The 13,309-nt window shown below is 38.1% G+C and overlaps 1 protein-coding gene across 3 annotated transcripts; it reads left to right on the top strand.

Moving 5' to 3' along the window:
• Nucleotides 1-759: 759 nt before the first annotated feature.
• On the top strand, nucleotides 760-12,397 carry LOC137955276 (protein ZINC INDUCED FACILITATOR 1-like). Of its 3 annotated transcripts, XR_011113134.1 has the most exons (18): nucleotides 760-945; nucleotides 5,827-5,867; nucleotides 6,013-6,073; nucleotides 6,177-6,279; nucleotides 6,388-6,490; nucleotides 6,644-6,697; nucleotides 6,789-6,851; nucleotides 7,169-7,218; nucleotides 7,317-7,392; nucleotides 7,503-7,718; nucleotides 9,088-9,175; nucleotides 9,294-9,379; nucleotides 9,466-9,573; nucleotides 10,162-10,206; nucleotides 10,344-10,432; nucleotides 11,237-11,280; nucleotides 11,777-12,164; nucleotides 12,290-12,397. XR_011113134.1 is itself a non-coding variant. In XM_068802141.1 (17 exons), the coding sequence occupies exons 1-17, from the start codon at nucleotides 804-806 to the stop codon at nucleotides 11,887-11,889; spliced, it is 1,482 nt and encodes a 493-aa protein (XP_068658242.1). In that variant the 5' UTR covers nucleotides 760-803; the 3' UTR covers nucleotides 11,890-12,397. The 3 variants fall into 3 exon arrangements, 2 of the variants coding, with proteins under 2 accessions (XP_068658242.1, XP_068658243.1); XM_068802141.1 differs by having other exon boundaries at nucleotides 11,777-12,397; XM_068802142.1 differs by lacking the exons at nucleotides 9,088-9,175; nucleotides 9,294-9,379 and having other exon boundaries at nucleotides 11,777-12,397.
• Nucleotides 12,398-13,309: the final 912 nt, after the last annotated feature.

The raw sequence follows: 13,309 nt of genomic DNA, 5'->3' as shown, positions 1-13,309 counted from the left end.
TACCTCAACTATCAGAAAGTGTAGAATTTAAAATGCCCCCTTATAATATTTATATATGATAGATCGGCTTAGAGTCCTTTCAATTTTAGAGAATGAGAAGGCCAAAAAAAAAAATTGTAAAAGCTTCAAATCATTTGGAATCACCTGTTAATGGATAAGCATAAATACATTTAAGAAGCTTGCCTCAATCTCGTCTTACTTGGCCGTCCTTGTCAACTGATTAGCAAAATTATTGGACGTGTCATTGATGATTGAACTACAAAAATGTTTTGATTCTGCTGACACCTATTTATTGGTTTAGCTTCTCAAGTATGGGCTTCTGCTCTTACTTGGTGATTATTTGACTCCTGTAGATTAAACAGAGAAGAGACAATTGTTATAGCATGAGGTACGAAATTCAATGTTAGTCAGGTGATAGAGATTCAAGGTGTTGAGGTTGCTGCAGCTCCACTGCATCTTCCTGTGTTGTTGTTTTCCTTGCGCCTGATGACAGATTCGTGTTCCTAGTGCGGATCCTTTTTCGAGGCGTCGTCGTCTGGACCCAGTAGTGGTACGTTAAGTAGGCTTCTTCTTTCTTCTCTTCCTCCTCCAGAAGACGACAGATTCGTGAATGGAAATCATTAAAGCAGTCTTTACATTGGACTATGCTTGGAATCACCCAGATACGGCGCTACGACGAGTTTTAATAGAACAGACAGTGATTCTTTTTAACAAGATTATTACTGAGATTGATTACTAGACGTCTTTATTTTGAAAAGAAGGGAGGCCTTGAAAGCAAACCCAAAATAGCATTTGTGTATAGCATGGCGAATGCGGAGCAACCATTGTTGAAGAAGATTTACTATGAGAACTGTCCCGGTTGTGAACAAGAACAACGTAACGAGTTGCGGCGAGGAATCCCTTACAAGGAGTTCGTGTTTGTCGCCATTACCGTGCTATGTGCTTGTGAGTGCCTTCTGCGTAGATTTTTCTTCTCCTTTTCTCCATTAAAATGGTGGTTCTTTTCGATCATTTAATACAAGTATCCCTTTTCGGTTTGAAATTTACTCGTGATATTATCCTCTATGTTTCTTTTTTGCTTAAAACTGAAAGTCTTTTAATCGTGTCGTAGCAGGATGCAGTTGATGCATTGAGCTCTGTGAATAAAAAACTAAGCTCCATGTGCATTCTCGCTTCCTAATTTGTGCTTTGAATCAGTCTGGGATTATTTTTATTTTTTGTCCTTGATGTCACAAAAGGTTTTCATTTTAAAGACTACTTTTCAGGTCCTCTTCTATTTACGCTAGCTGTTCCACTCACTGAAACGAATTTCTACACGCAGAACGGTTCGAATACGTTGTTTCGTGTCTTAAAATCCCCCAGCATTGCTCCGGAAATGTAAACTTAGATTTCCTTGGAGTTGCTTGTAGAGAAACGATCGAAATTGCTGTGAAAAGATTTATTTTAAATGCCGGACGCTTGCTAGTTAAGCAAACGTCGGCACGACTGCTGGGTGTGAAAGCTGAAAAATAGCATCGGGAAATCAAGTAAAAAACGTATAAGTCAGAAAAGATATACTGCATTGCGTACTGTAAATTGAGGTCTTCGGGACTCCTGACCTTAACTTCTAGATGTCATGTAGCTTCAAGAAAAAAAAGACATTTCCTGGCTGTCTTCTACTTTCTTCCTCTGTTTTTTTTTTAAATAACAATGCATTTAATTTCAAAGACATTTTTAGAAGTTAAAGCTACATCTTTTTGTTGGTATCCATTATGCTGGACACTTTATATCTCAAATTTAAATTTAAGAATGTTGAAACTAAGACAATAATCCGAGAATATTTAACTACCAAGTATATATCTAAGAGAGAAATCAAATATAATCAATCACACAAGAGAAGAGAGACACAGAGTTTACGTGGTTCGGCAACAACCTACTCCACGGGTAAAGACGACGATGATTCCACTAAAATCGAAAGGGGAAGAAGCTTTGTGGCTCCAAGCTCATACAAAATCGATTTCCGATTAATCCCCTCGGCGAAACCCTTTCTCCCGAACGAAATCCCCAATTTCTGAAACGTCTCAAAAATTGCCGGTCCCGGAATGAAACTCCCGATTAAGTAAACCGGGTCGGGGATGAACCGGCAGGTGGTCGGGTCGCCGGGCTTAATGAAATCAAGCCACCCTGTTCGCATTAGAGAGCATACACCTAGCCCTCTCCAAAAGTGTCCTGTTCATGCGTTCTGCGACACCATTTTGCTGAGGAGTGTGCCTAAGTGTGCGATGCCGAGCAATTCCCACATTCTTGCAGAAATCATTGAACACCCCTTAACAAAACTCCAAACCATTATCAGTCCTGAGCCTCTTGATTTTCTTTCCAGTTTGATTCTCAATCATGGCCTTAAATTGCTTGAAAGAAACAAACGCTTCATCCTTAGTCTTCAACGGATAAAGTCAAACCTTCCTAAAGTAGTCATCAATGAAGGTAATGAAATACCGAGCACCACCCTTTGAAGGAACACGAGAGGGACCCCACAAGTCAGAATGTATATAATCCACTGTACCTTTGGTTCTGTGGATTGCCGTACTGAATTTAAGACGCTTCTATTTCCCAAAAACACAATGTTCACGGAAGTCTAAATTCCCCGTTTTTTTACCCTGTTTGCTCAAAATTGTCATTCCCCTCTCACTCATATGCCCTAATCGCATATGCCACAGACGAGTCGTGTCTGAATCTGAATCTGTAGATGAGGAAACTACTGCAGCACCTATGACTATACTGCCCTGAAGCACATAAAGGTTGCCAACCTTTTTCCCTTTCATCACAACCAATGCACCTTTACAGACCTTCAAAACTCCACCTTCAGCTGTATATCTACAACCAAGGGAATCAAGAGAACCCAAAGAAATCAGATTTTTCTTCAAATCTGGTCTTCTGACAAAGTCCTCACTATACCGTCATGCATCTTGATTTAAACCGTTCCAATCCCGACAGTTTTACAGGGCATGTTGTTCTTCATCAAAACTGTACCACCATTCACTGACTGATATGTCGTAAAATAATACTTGATAGGACACATGTGGTAGGAACAACCCGAATCAAGTATCCACTCATCTTGTGAGTGTGCAGCACAAACATCAACTGTGAGAACATATTCTGAACCATCAGAATGATCTTCAGCAACCCCAGCAACATCTTTCTTTCCTTCTCTTTTCTCCTTCTCTTTGAGTTTTGGACAGTCTCGTACAAAGTGACCCGGTTGATGACAATAATTGCACTTGCCCCATTTCCCTTTTGACTTCGACCTAGAACGGCCACTGCCCTTAGACTTTGCTAACTCCTTTCCCTTTGTTCGCCCTCGAACAAACAGACCATCTGCTTGTTCCTCGCTCCCACTGGTAGACACCTTCTTCCTCAACTCTTTAGAGTATAAAGATGCCTTAACATCTTCCATAGATATGGTATCGTGCCCATGGAGCATAGTCGTAACGCAGTGGTCATAGGAAAAGGGTAAAGAGCACAGTACAATTAGTGTTTGATCCTCATCTTCAATGGTAACATCAATATTCCTCAAATCCATAACAATCTTATTGAATTTATTAAGATGCTCTTTGAGAGATGTGCCTTCTTTCATCCGAAGAGTGTAAAGGCGTTGTTTCAAATATAGTCTGTTCGTGAGAGATTTAGTCATATAAATGTTCTCCAACTTGAGCCACAAACCAGCCACGGTAATCTCATCCGCAACTTCCCGCAAAATCTCATCGATCAAGCACAACAGAATGGAACTAAGTGCTTTGATGTCAAGTTCTTCCTTGTCTTCCTCTGACATCGTAGCTAGAAGCTTCTCCTTCCCATTCAATGCTTTGTGGAAACCTTGTTGTACTAATAAGGCACGCATTTTCACACGCCACAAACTGAAACTCATCTGCCCATCAAACTTCTCTACTATATACTTCGCAGTCATTTTACCAAAATACCCTCAATCACAAAAGGAAAAAAAATTCCCTTGCTCAGATGTTTAAATCTTCTCTCCCTCTGGACGTCTCTAAAAAACAAAGTCTCTCTCGGCTCTTACAGAAAAAACGAGCTTCTCTCTCGGGACAGAAATCTCTCTGTCGTCGTTCAACACTGCGGAAGCAGAAAGAGAGAGCTAAAATCCGGCGCCGTTGCCGGAAAACGAAGCTCTGATACCAGTTTGTTAAAACTAAGACAATAATCCGAGCATATGATCCAAGAAAATTCAACTATGAAGTATATATCTAAAAGAGAAATCAAATATATGCAGAAACAGTAAATCAATCACACAAGAGAAGAGAGACACATAGTTTACGTGGTTCGGCAACAGCCTACTCCACGGGTAGAGACGACGATGATTCCACTAAAATCGAAAGGGGATGAAGTTTTGCGGCTCCAAGCTCATACAAAATCGATTTCCGATTAATCCCCTCGGCGAAACCCTTTCTCCCGAACGAAATCCCCAATTTCTGAAACGTCTCAAAAACTGCCGGTCCCGAAATGAAACTCCCGATTAAGTAAACTGGGTCGGGGACGAACCAGCAGGTGGTCGGGTTGACGGAACCGGGCTTAATGAAATCAAGCCACCCGGTTAACAAAGAATACTGATTGGGGCATTGTTGATCTTTTGTTTCTGTGTCTCTTGGTATCTGGACCTTCGTTTTATTGTTGGAGTTGAAAAACCTTTTGAGTCACTAGTTGCCATCACACTCTTCGAATGTAGCTATTTCAATGAAGATGACTTGTTTCTTGATTGTTTTTTCCCCCATGAGATCAAAATAAGTTTTGATTAAACAAAACGAGATTCAACATGACTTGCTAGTTTATTGCAATGACTTGTATAGTTGTTCTGTATTGCAAATATATTTTTAGGCTTATCAATCCCATGTTTAAGCAGAATCTGCTGTACTTTGGGTGCGTGGAAGTTTGCTGGGAACCTTTTTCAAAATGGTTCAGCTTAATTATTTTTAATTGAGATTTACAAATAGGTCTGGACAATGTCTCCCTGTATCTGCATGAAAACAAATAAGGAAACTGAAGCCTGTACAGGGTTGGCGTACTCCATGCACTATAGCTGAAGCATGGAGGGGAAACCATGCTAAAAATGAATGTCTGTGCGTGCCAAGACATATAGGGGCATGCAGTGACAGTTTGCTGTTCAACTTACAAAACAAATTGCCAACTCAGTAACTCGTTCAAGTTTTGGTTGTTGAACTTCGTAAGCTCTGGTTCTGATAAAACAAGCACTTTGTCTTGCATTACGTGCGGCTAGTCATTATCCCAAGTCTCACAATGAAATATCCTGCCTGCGTCAATCTATAACTTGGTGGTTCTTTGATCTTTCCTTTACGAAGGTGGCAGATCTGGAGAAGCTCTTCCCAACAATTTTCTGAAATCCATAACCAGAAGGGCATAGTGTTCAGATGCAGCAAAGGCTAGGTTGATTAATTCATTACTTGATATAAATAGCATTCCAAATGAAGAAGAAAGATTGATTTTAGTGAACTGTTCTTATTTCATCAGATAAATTCTGTTTTTTACATCAAAATTAGCAGCATAGCCTGATAGTTTGATTAGTTTCCTTTGCCTATAAGTTGTCAAAAGATAATATTTATGGATTTTTTGTCATCCAACCTGTTTCATGCACTTTTTGAGGATGTGATTGGCCTACTTGCAGCTTTTGTGGTTTTCTGGTCCTCCATCTATGGAGTTTTAGCTTTGTAGATTCTTAAAAAATGATTTTAAGTTACACTTTCAGCCAGAGTTTCTTGAGTTGGAGTCTCTTGATTTCTGATTATGCCATAATGTGTCTTCTTCCTGTTTCTCTTTCAGCTTTGCCAATATCATCCCTGTTTCCTTTCCTTTACTTCATGGTATGTATGAAAATTTAAGTTGACAGAGAGTCAGTGTTTTGTTCATTTGTTTGCTAATTCATATCGGGTATGCTTCAATTATAAATATATATCACTAAGCCTTCCATGTATTTAGGTTACGTTGTATATTTTTAAATCTTTGTAGGTTAGAGATCTCCACATTGCCAAAAGAGAAGAAGACATTGGCTACTATGCAGGTTACATAGGTAAGGACATTTCATGCTGTCTCAACATTATATATTGTTGGTGTTCTATTTTTTTTTTTTTTTTATGTAATGCCCACTAAACAATTCTGTTAATTTTTTGAAGGATCTTCATATATGCTAGGAAGGGCTTTAACTTCTGTTTTATGGGGGATGGTTGCTGATCGATTTGGACGAAAACCTGTTGTACTGTTTGGCAGTCTCTCAGTGTTAGCTCCATAGGATACTTAAGATCACAACTGATCTTCCTTAATATTTAACTTGATTATGTTTTTTGAAATGGCTAATTCTTAACTTTGTTTTGTCATCTGTCTCAGAGTTGTATTTAATGCTCTTTTTGGCCTTAGTTCAAGCTTTTGGATGGCGATTACAATGAGGTTTCTTCTTGGAAGTTTATCTGGCATACTTGGACCAATTAGAGTATGCTCCTTAACAAATAGATTTAGTTATTTGCAGTTATGCTAACACATAGTAATGTAAGAAGATAGTTATTCACTGACTGGCTGTACATGCTGCTGTTGACCTTCTTAAAGAAAGGCCTTTCAATTACTTATAGATGTTTTGACTTTTTAGGCATATGCTACAGAAGTCTGCCGGGAGGAATATCAAGCACTAGGATTATCAATTGTAAGGAATATTCTAGTGTCATTTGTCATATCTGTTGATTGTGCTTTATTTTAGTTATAAAAAAAGAGGTGCTGGTGTACATTTAAACCAGGTGAGTACAGCGTGGGGGTTAGGATTGATTATTGGTCCGGCTCTAGGAGGTTTCCTTGCACAGGTCATTTTCCTTACAGTGAGATTTCTATTGGTGCTTGTTATTTGTACATATATTATATCTACCTTGAACTCATATGCATGATTATGGAGTTCACTATACATGATTAGGATAAAGTTTACATCCTAGAAAGAAAAGATACTGTTATAATTTGGTTTTGTTGGACTGAATAATATAGTGCTCATTTACCCTTAGCTATTATCAAATATTATCAGTTGCTCGTTGTGTTGTTTTGGCATCGGATAATGTATCTTTGCTTTCTTATGTCCTTGAACTACTCATTTTGTTGGTATGGCTAACTTGGTGCATTCATGAATTAGCCTGCAGAAAAATACCCAACAATATTTAATAAGGACTCCATCTTTGGAAGGTATGCACTATTAGCACTATGTATGTAATCTTATTGCAATTAGATTCTAATCTTATGCCAGAGTATCAGTTTTATAAAGCCAAAATTTGTTTTTGCAGGTTCCCTTACTTTTTACCTTGCTTGTGTATATCAATCTATGCAATTGGTGTAACTATCTCTTGTCGTTGGCTTCCGGTAATATACAACATTTTTAGGGAGTATTTTCTATTATAGTTAATGCATGCTTCTTTATGATTCCTCATTCTAAATCCTTATTTTTTTCTTTTATATCCTTTTTTATGTAGGAGACATTGCACAAACATAATGCAGAAAGCAGAGAAGATTCTCACCCAGATGGTGACACAGAATATGCTTTACATGATTCTGGTTTGAATGAAGGCATTGAAGAAGCTGGACAGAATGATCCTACTTCTAATGGAAACCTCCTAAAAAATTGGCCGTTAATATCATCTATCATAGTATATTGTATCTTTCAACTCCATGACATGGCCTATGCTGAGGTAAGATATCCTGTCTAATCATGTTCTGCTGCACCTGCTAGAATGCTGAGGATGCTTATATCATGTCATGTTCTAGGTATTTTGGCATTGTTATGGACTATGACTGATCCCACTTTAACTGCTCATGCATCTTGCTGTTTTTTGGATGGCCCGTATGATTGGTGAGGACACAGGTAACTATGCCTGCAAGCCAATGATCTTGATCAATCAGTTGATTGCACTGATGAAAGTGGTTAAGAGCAAGAGACGCTTGAACTAGAGCTAAAGTTGGTAATGGTTCATTTTAGGTCAGCCCGACCTGAACTCACTATTAAAAAGGTTGACCTGGTCCTAACCACTAATTGGGTCTGTAACACAGACCCAACCTACCAAGTTCAGGTGGGTTTGTGTGCCAAAAAAATCTTAAAATAGAAAATTGTAAATTTAATATATGCTTATGTGTATATGGACAGTGGAGAAGATAGGAATATAATATCTACCATAAATAGATCATTAGTAAATAATATACTTCGATAATATCATTAGGTATTTACAAGTAATTTGAACTTTGTATTTTATGAAAAACTTGTTTGTCATCGGTAGATATTTTTATTAAAAAGTTATGTTTGGGAAAAGGTAAACTACTACATTTATGTGTGGCTCTTATTCAGAAGAACCTAAGAATGTGCTGGAGTGAGAGAAAGTATGTAGCTAGGTAACCAGGACTCACTGGATCCAGATGTCGGATATTTAACCTGAGCCTGACCAATCATTAATCAAGTCAGTTATAGAAGCGAACCAGACCTTTTATGGATCAGGCCACATTTGGGTCACATAAATGTCAGAGCTGGGTGGTTCCGTTTACCACTGATAGGTTAAGTATTCTGCTTTCTGTACTTAACAGATCGGTCTTTTGGTTTGTATTGGCTACACGTTTGACAATAAATGGCCACATTTGCATTGATTATTGGGTCAGGTCAAATGGCAACCCCTGGATTGATTGTATTTATGGTTTCATTTAAGTCATAGATTATGGGTTCCATCATCGATTATGTATTTAATATTCCAAAATTACTAGAAAAGGTTGACTGTATGGTAGTCCCCTTTCCTTCCTCCATACCCACCCACCAACCAGTACTTCCACTACCACCACCACCATCGATGGCTAGACCATGTACCTGATTCTAAATGCAGTCATTCTTGTTTGAACTCGTTTAGTTCAAGAGCTTCACCATGGCTGCAAATTGCTGGTTCCTTTCACTGAATTTTTGTGGTCCCAAGTGTAATATCAGAAGTAGGGCTAGTTGAAGTAGAAGATTCAGCAATCATAGGAACAATTAATTAGTATTTATTTGTTTATCATCGGTACCTACTAGGCTTTCTCTTTCAGATATTCTCTCTATGGGCTTTCAGTGATACAAAGTATGGAGGATTGGGCTTTTCATCTGACCATGTTGGGCTGGTCCTTGCCATTTCAGGTGTATAACTTAAATCTTTATTTGGAGAATAAATGATTACAAAATTCATTCTGTGATTTTCGTTTCAATCTGCATATTGTGAGGCATCCAGTTAATGACTATCTTTAAAAAATTTTAGGTCTTGGTCTTTTAATCTTTCAACTTCTTCTGTATCCAATGGTTGAAAAAATTTTAGGGCCCATGAAGGTGTCTCGTCTTGCAGCGGTATATGTTAACTAACTTATGATTATTTTAAACTGTTTTTTTTTTACTTCACACATACTATGGTTGATGCATTTTTTTTTCTTCAGGTTTTATCAATTCCACTACTGGCAAGTTATCCTTACATAGCAGTGCTATCTGGGGTAGTGCTTTCATGTGTCATCAATTGTGCATCAATGTTGAAGAACGTTTTATCAGTTAAGTACTTTTCAACCCAGAGAGTTCCTCCTTTTGGTTTGTTTAAGCAACCTAACCTGTATATCCATGGAAAATAAGAAATGACTTACTGATTTGTTGTGGTCGACTCTAGACTTCAGCTAAATCTTCCAAAAGCTTTTATTAGTCTTTAGGACTTCATCTTAGCTTTTGTAAGGATGATCTTACAGTCTGTGAAATTATATATATGGACAAGACCTACATGTACTAGCTGATCCAGCCTTCAGTTTATAACATGCCAAGATACAGCTGCTAAAAGAACCTTCAGTTTTTAACATGCCAGAGGCTGACCCAAATGAAGTTGTTTGAGAAACAATAATGAGAGTATATGCTTTGGCTCAAGTAACTCGATTGACTAGCTGCATCAAGTGCTAGGAGAAGCCCAAATTGAGAAGGCAAGAAGGCACCAAAAAAGACCCATCTAATGTCAATTTTGAGTAAAACCACCCTTCTTAGCCTGAAACCTGGAACCATATCACTTCTTTGTTATTAAATTTTGTGGAACATTGTAGTGTCAATGCTCTCCGGGAAAGCTAATGTCTTGTGACTTGCTCTTCTAATGTTAACAGGTGACTATTACCACAGGGTTGTTTATTTTGCAAAATAATGCTGTGGTAGTATTCAATTCTCTCTTTGCTTTTATCCTTTTCTTCCTAATTTCTATTCGTGGATATTAGGGAAAATCTGAGTTTGTTTTAAATATTTTAAGTTTCTTCTTACAAAACAGTGATTTACTTGAACTTCATGACAGACTCAAAAACAAAGAGGAACTGCAAGCGGCCTTGCATTAACTGCACAATCTTTCTTCAAAGCAGTGGGTCCAGTTGTAGGAGGTGCCCTGTAAGTTCTTTTTGGAACTTATTTAGCTCTTTTTGGAATTTATTTATGTTGCATTTACATTTTTAGGAGGATGTTCTCCTTATTAAGTGCTTGAACATGAAAACTACTTGAGCTAGCCAAATTGGCAATTGTGACAATTTATAGGGAAATTGTGTCGTTCCTTTTGAAAAATAATCTCAACCTTCTCACGAAGGAATATCTTATGTTATTATTAAAATATTTTTTTGAGTGCATATTTATTAGTAAACTTGGAAAAAATGAAATGGACAATCTTTATTTTGGTAACAGTTTTATCTGCATTCGCCTGGTTTTCACACACTAGATCCTCTTGCATTAGTTGATATGCATGGATTATAACTCTTGACACTAGACTTACTAAACCTATTGTTGATTGGTGAAGAGCTAGAGGGCAAGTGCACATTCTTGCATTTCAACAGCAACTCTCTTTTTAATGTCAACAACAGTTAGTGAAAATGCTAGATATTGAAATCAAACCACTACTCTGAACTAGCATGGAGGACACCCTGATTTTTTAGATCTCTTTCTATAGAATATGTATAAACCTTGATTTTCTACGTCTTTTGTATGAGTCTGCTTACTAGCTATTCCCAATATGCTAGTGTTTATTGTGCTACAAATGAATGCATTTGTGTGCTATTTTGCTACAGAAACAAAAAAATTAATGTAGTGGTGGTTATGTGAAACTCTTACAACCCATTTGGTGGATGTATGTGGATAAGTAATCCTGGTTCTTGAACTCTTCTGCACTTTGTTGTTATATGCATATTTTTAATGGTATTGCAGGTTTTCTTGGGCACAAAAGCGTGTAGATGCTTCGTTCCTCCCAGGTACAAAGCTTTTTTTTTTTGGTACTGCCTTTTATTGTATTTCTCAAAAACTTAAAGCATTTCCTAATCTGCTTAAATGATCTAAACTTCTCAAAACAGGTTACTGACCATATCAGATTTTCTTTAGTTAAAATAAGTCTTTAAATTAAAGATTGTTACATCCTCGTGAATTTGAACTCTTGGGTGTGGAGTGCAAAAATCTGTCCTTTGTTCATCAAGAACAGCTTCCTATCGTCATTCTTCATTCTTCAGTGATGATAATACCCTTTTTCAGTTCTCTAGGCCATAAGTATTGTCATGAGAAGCAATTATAATCGACCAACAACCTCTTATGTTGCAGGAACCTTCTTTTTTCTTGCTAAACTAGGTTGCATCCTTCTGTGGAATAACATTAAGAAGAGTATATTATGAATATATCCACCTCCAATCTGCATCAATATTCATGTGCATGCTTACAATTTTTATGTTGGATTAACGTTTCATCCACATGATTCAGGCAATCAGATGGTTTTCTTAGTCCTAAACATCGTCGAGCTTGCTGGGCTGTTAATGACATTCAAGCCCTTTCTAGCTATTCCAAGTAATTATAGAAACTCCTATGCAACATGAGGATTGAAGGTGAAGGCATCCATGTTCATGTATTGAAGATTTAAATAGAAGAAGAGACAAAACGTCGCTTGCCAATTGCATTTTCAGAGAGCTGCTACTTCCTCTGTACAGCAATCATCCATTGATAACAAAATCCTCACCTGATGCTTCTCTCCAATAATGAATGTCGCGCTACTTTGTCAAGGTTATTGGCTTTATAAGCTAAGGCCTGTCTTCTGAATTGCATAGGATACTTCATCAATTTTTTGGGTTCAGATATGCTAATCCATAGAGAAGTATGAAGCTCATTCACTTGTTGAGACAAGTCTTATTTACATTTTTCATGTAATTGGAAGGGGTCAGTCCTAACCAGTCTTTATGGATTAAACATATCTAAACCCATCTTTTGGATTCTTGACAGATTCTCATGGTTTCATAGGCTGGGGACAGTACAGATCAGGCATCCTAAAACCCAAAATGGCATTGTCCAGTATGTGAAGAAACAGAAAATTCGAGTCTTTTAATAACACAGAAGGACCAATAAACTTGCATGGTATTAATGTGGATGAGTATTTAATCTTTTTATTTGGTTATTTCTTTGATCAATCTAAACATTTTACCTTCTAAATCAAGTTAAAAACTTAAAATATTATTTTCTGCTCATCATTTAGATATTGCTATCCAGTTGATCAGATGGCTCCAATGGGTATCCCAGAGCCTGTTTGGCTTCTATCCACGTTCTATCGGCGTTGTTAAGGCAAGAACAGGGCAAGCATGAACTCAACAGAGGGAACAGCTTCAACGATAGCTGGAGGCTATTTAAAAATATCTCGGCTAATTTAGCATCGTCTAAGGGCGGCTACAGGATGTAATGCTTCACTGGTATCTTTTTCTTCGGAAATTCAATCTTTTTACGCTCGGCGAGCTCTTTCAGGAGCTTTTGAGGATATCCTGTCAGGTCTCCCATTAGATATGATCCTGATCGCTCATTGAAGAGATAAGGCGTTGTGGGGCCAAGAGGATGATAGCGAATGATGTTGGCGGTTAGACACACGTGTGGCGGCTCCGATTCCAGCATCTCGCCTTGTTCGGTTGCGGACATTGTTTTTATCCGGAGTGGATAAGCATGACATTGTCACGTCTTTCCTGCCCTCGCCCTCATCCTCATTCTTTGTCTTTCATAATTTACGAAAATACTCCCGACTGCTCGATATATCTCTCATCGATTACCAGAGATGCCCTGCGCCCGGTCCCACCACGAGTACTGGACAAGGGGTAGATGCGACATTTTGTAGCCTCATGGAGGACCAAACCGTCTCGATGGGCGAAACCACTCCGACGAAAAGAAAGTGGGTCCTACTAAATCCGACACGTGACGCTTGCACGTCGGCTGCTCGACTTGTCTTCCCCTGCTGGCTGCTACTCCTTCTATTATTATAAA

This window comes from Aristolochia californica, unplaced genomic scaffold (assembly GCF_029961685.1).
Source record: "Aristolochia californica isolate CCGP_79_NKW_82.1479 unplaced genomic scaffold, dmAriCali1.0.hap1 SCAF_2, whole genome shotgun sequence".
In the NCBI taxonomy this organism is placed as follows: Eukaryota; Viridiplantae; Streptophyta; class Magnoliopsida; order Piperales; family Aristolochiaceae; genus Aristolochia; species Aristolochia californica.
The sequence above is the reverse complement of the archived record's forward strand: the minus strand, read 5'-3'. Positions and strand labels throughout refer to the sequence as shown.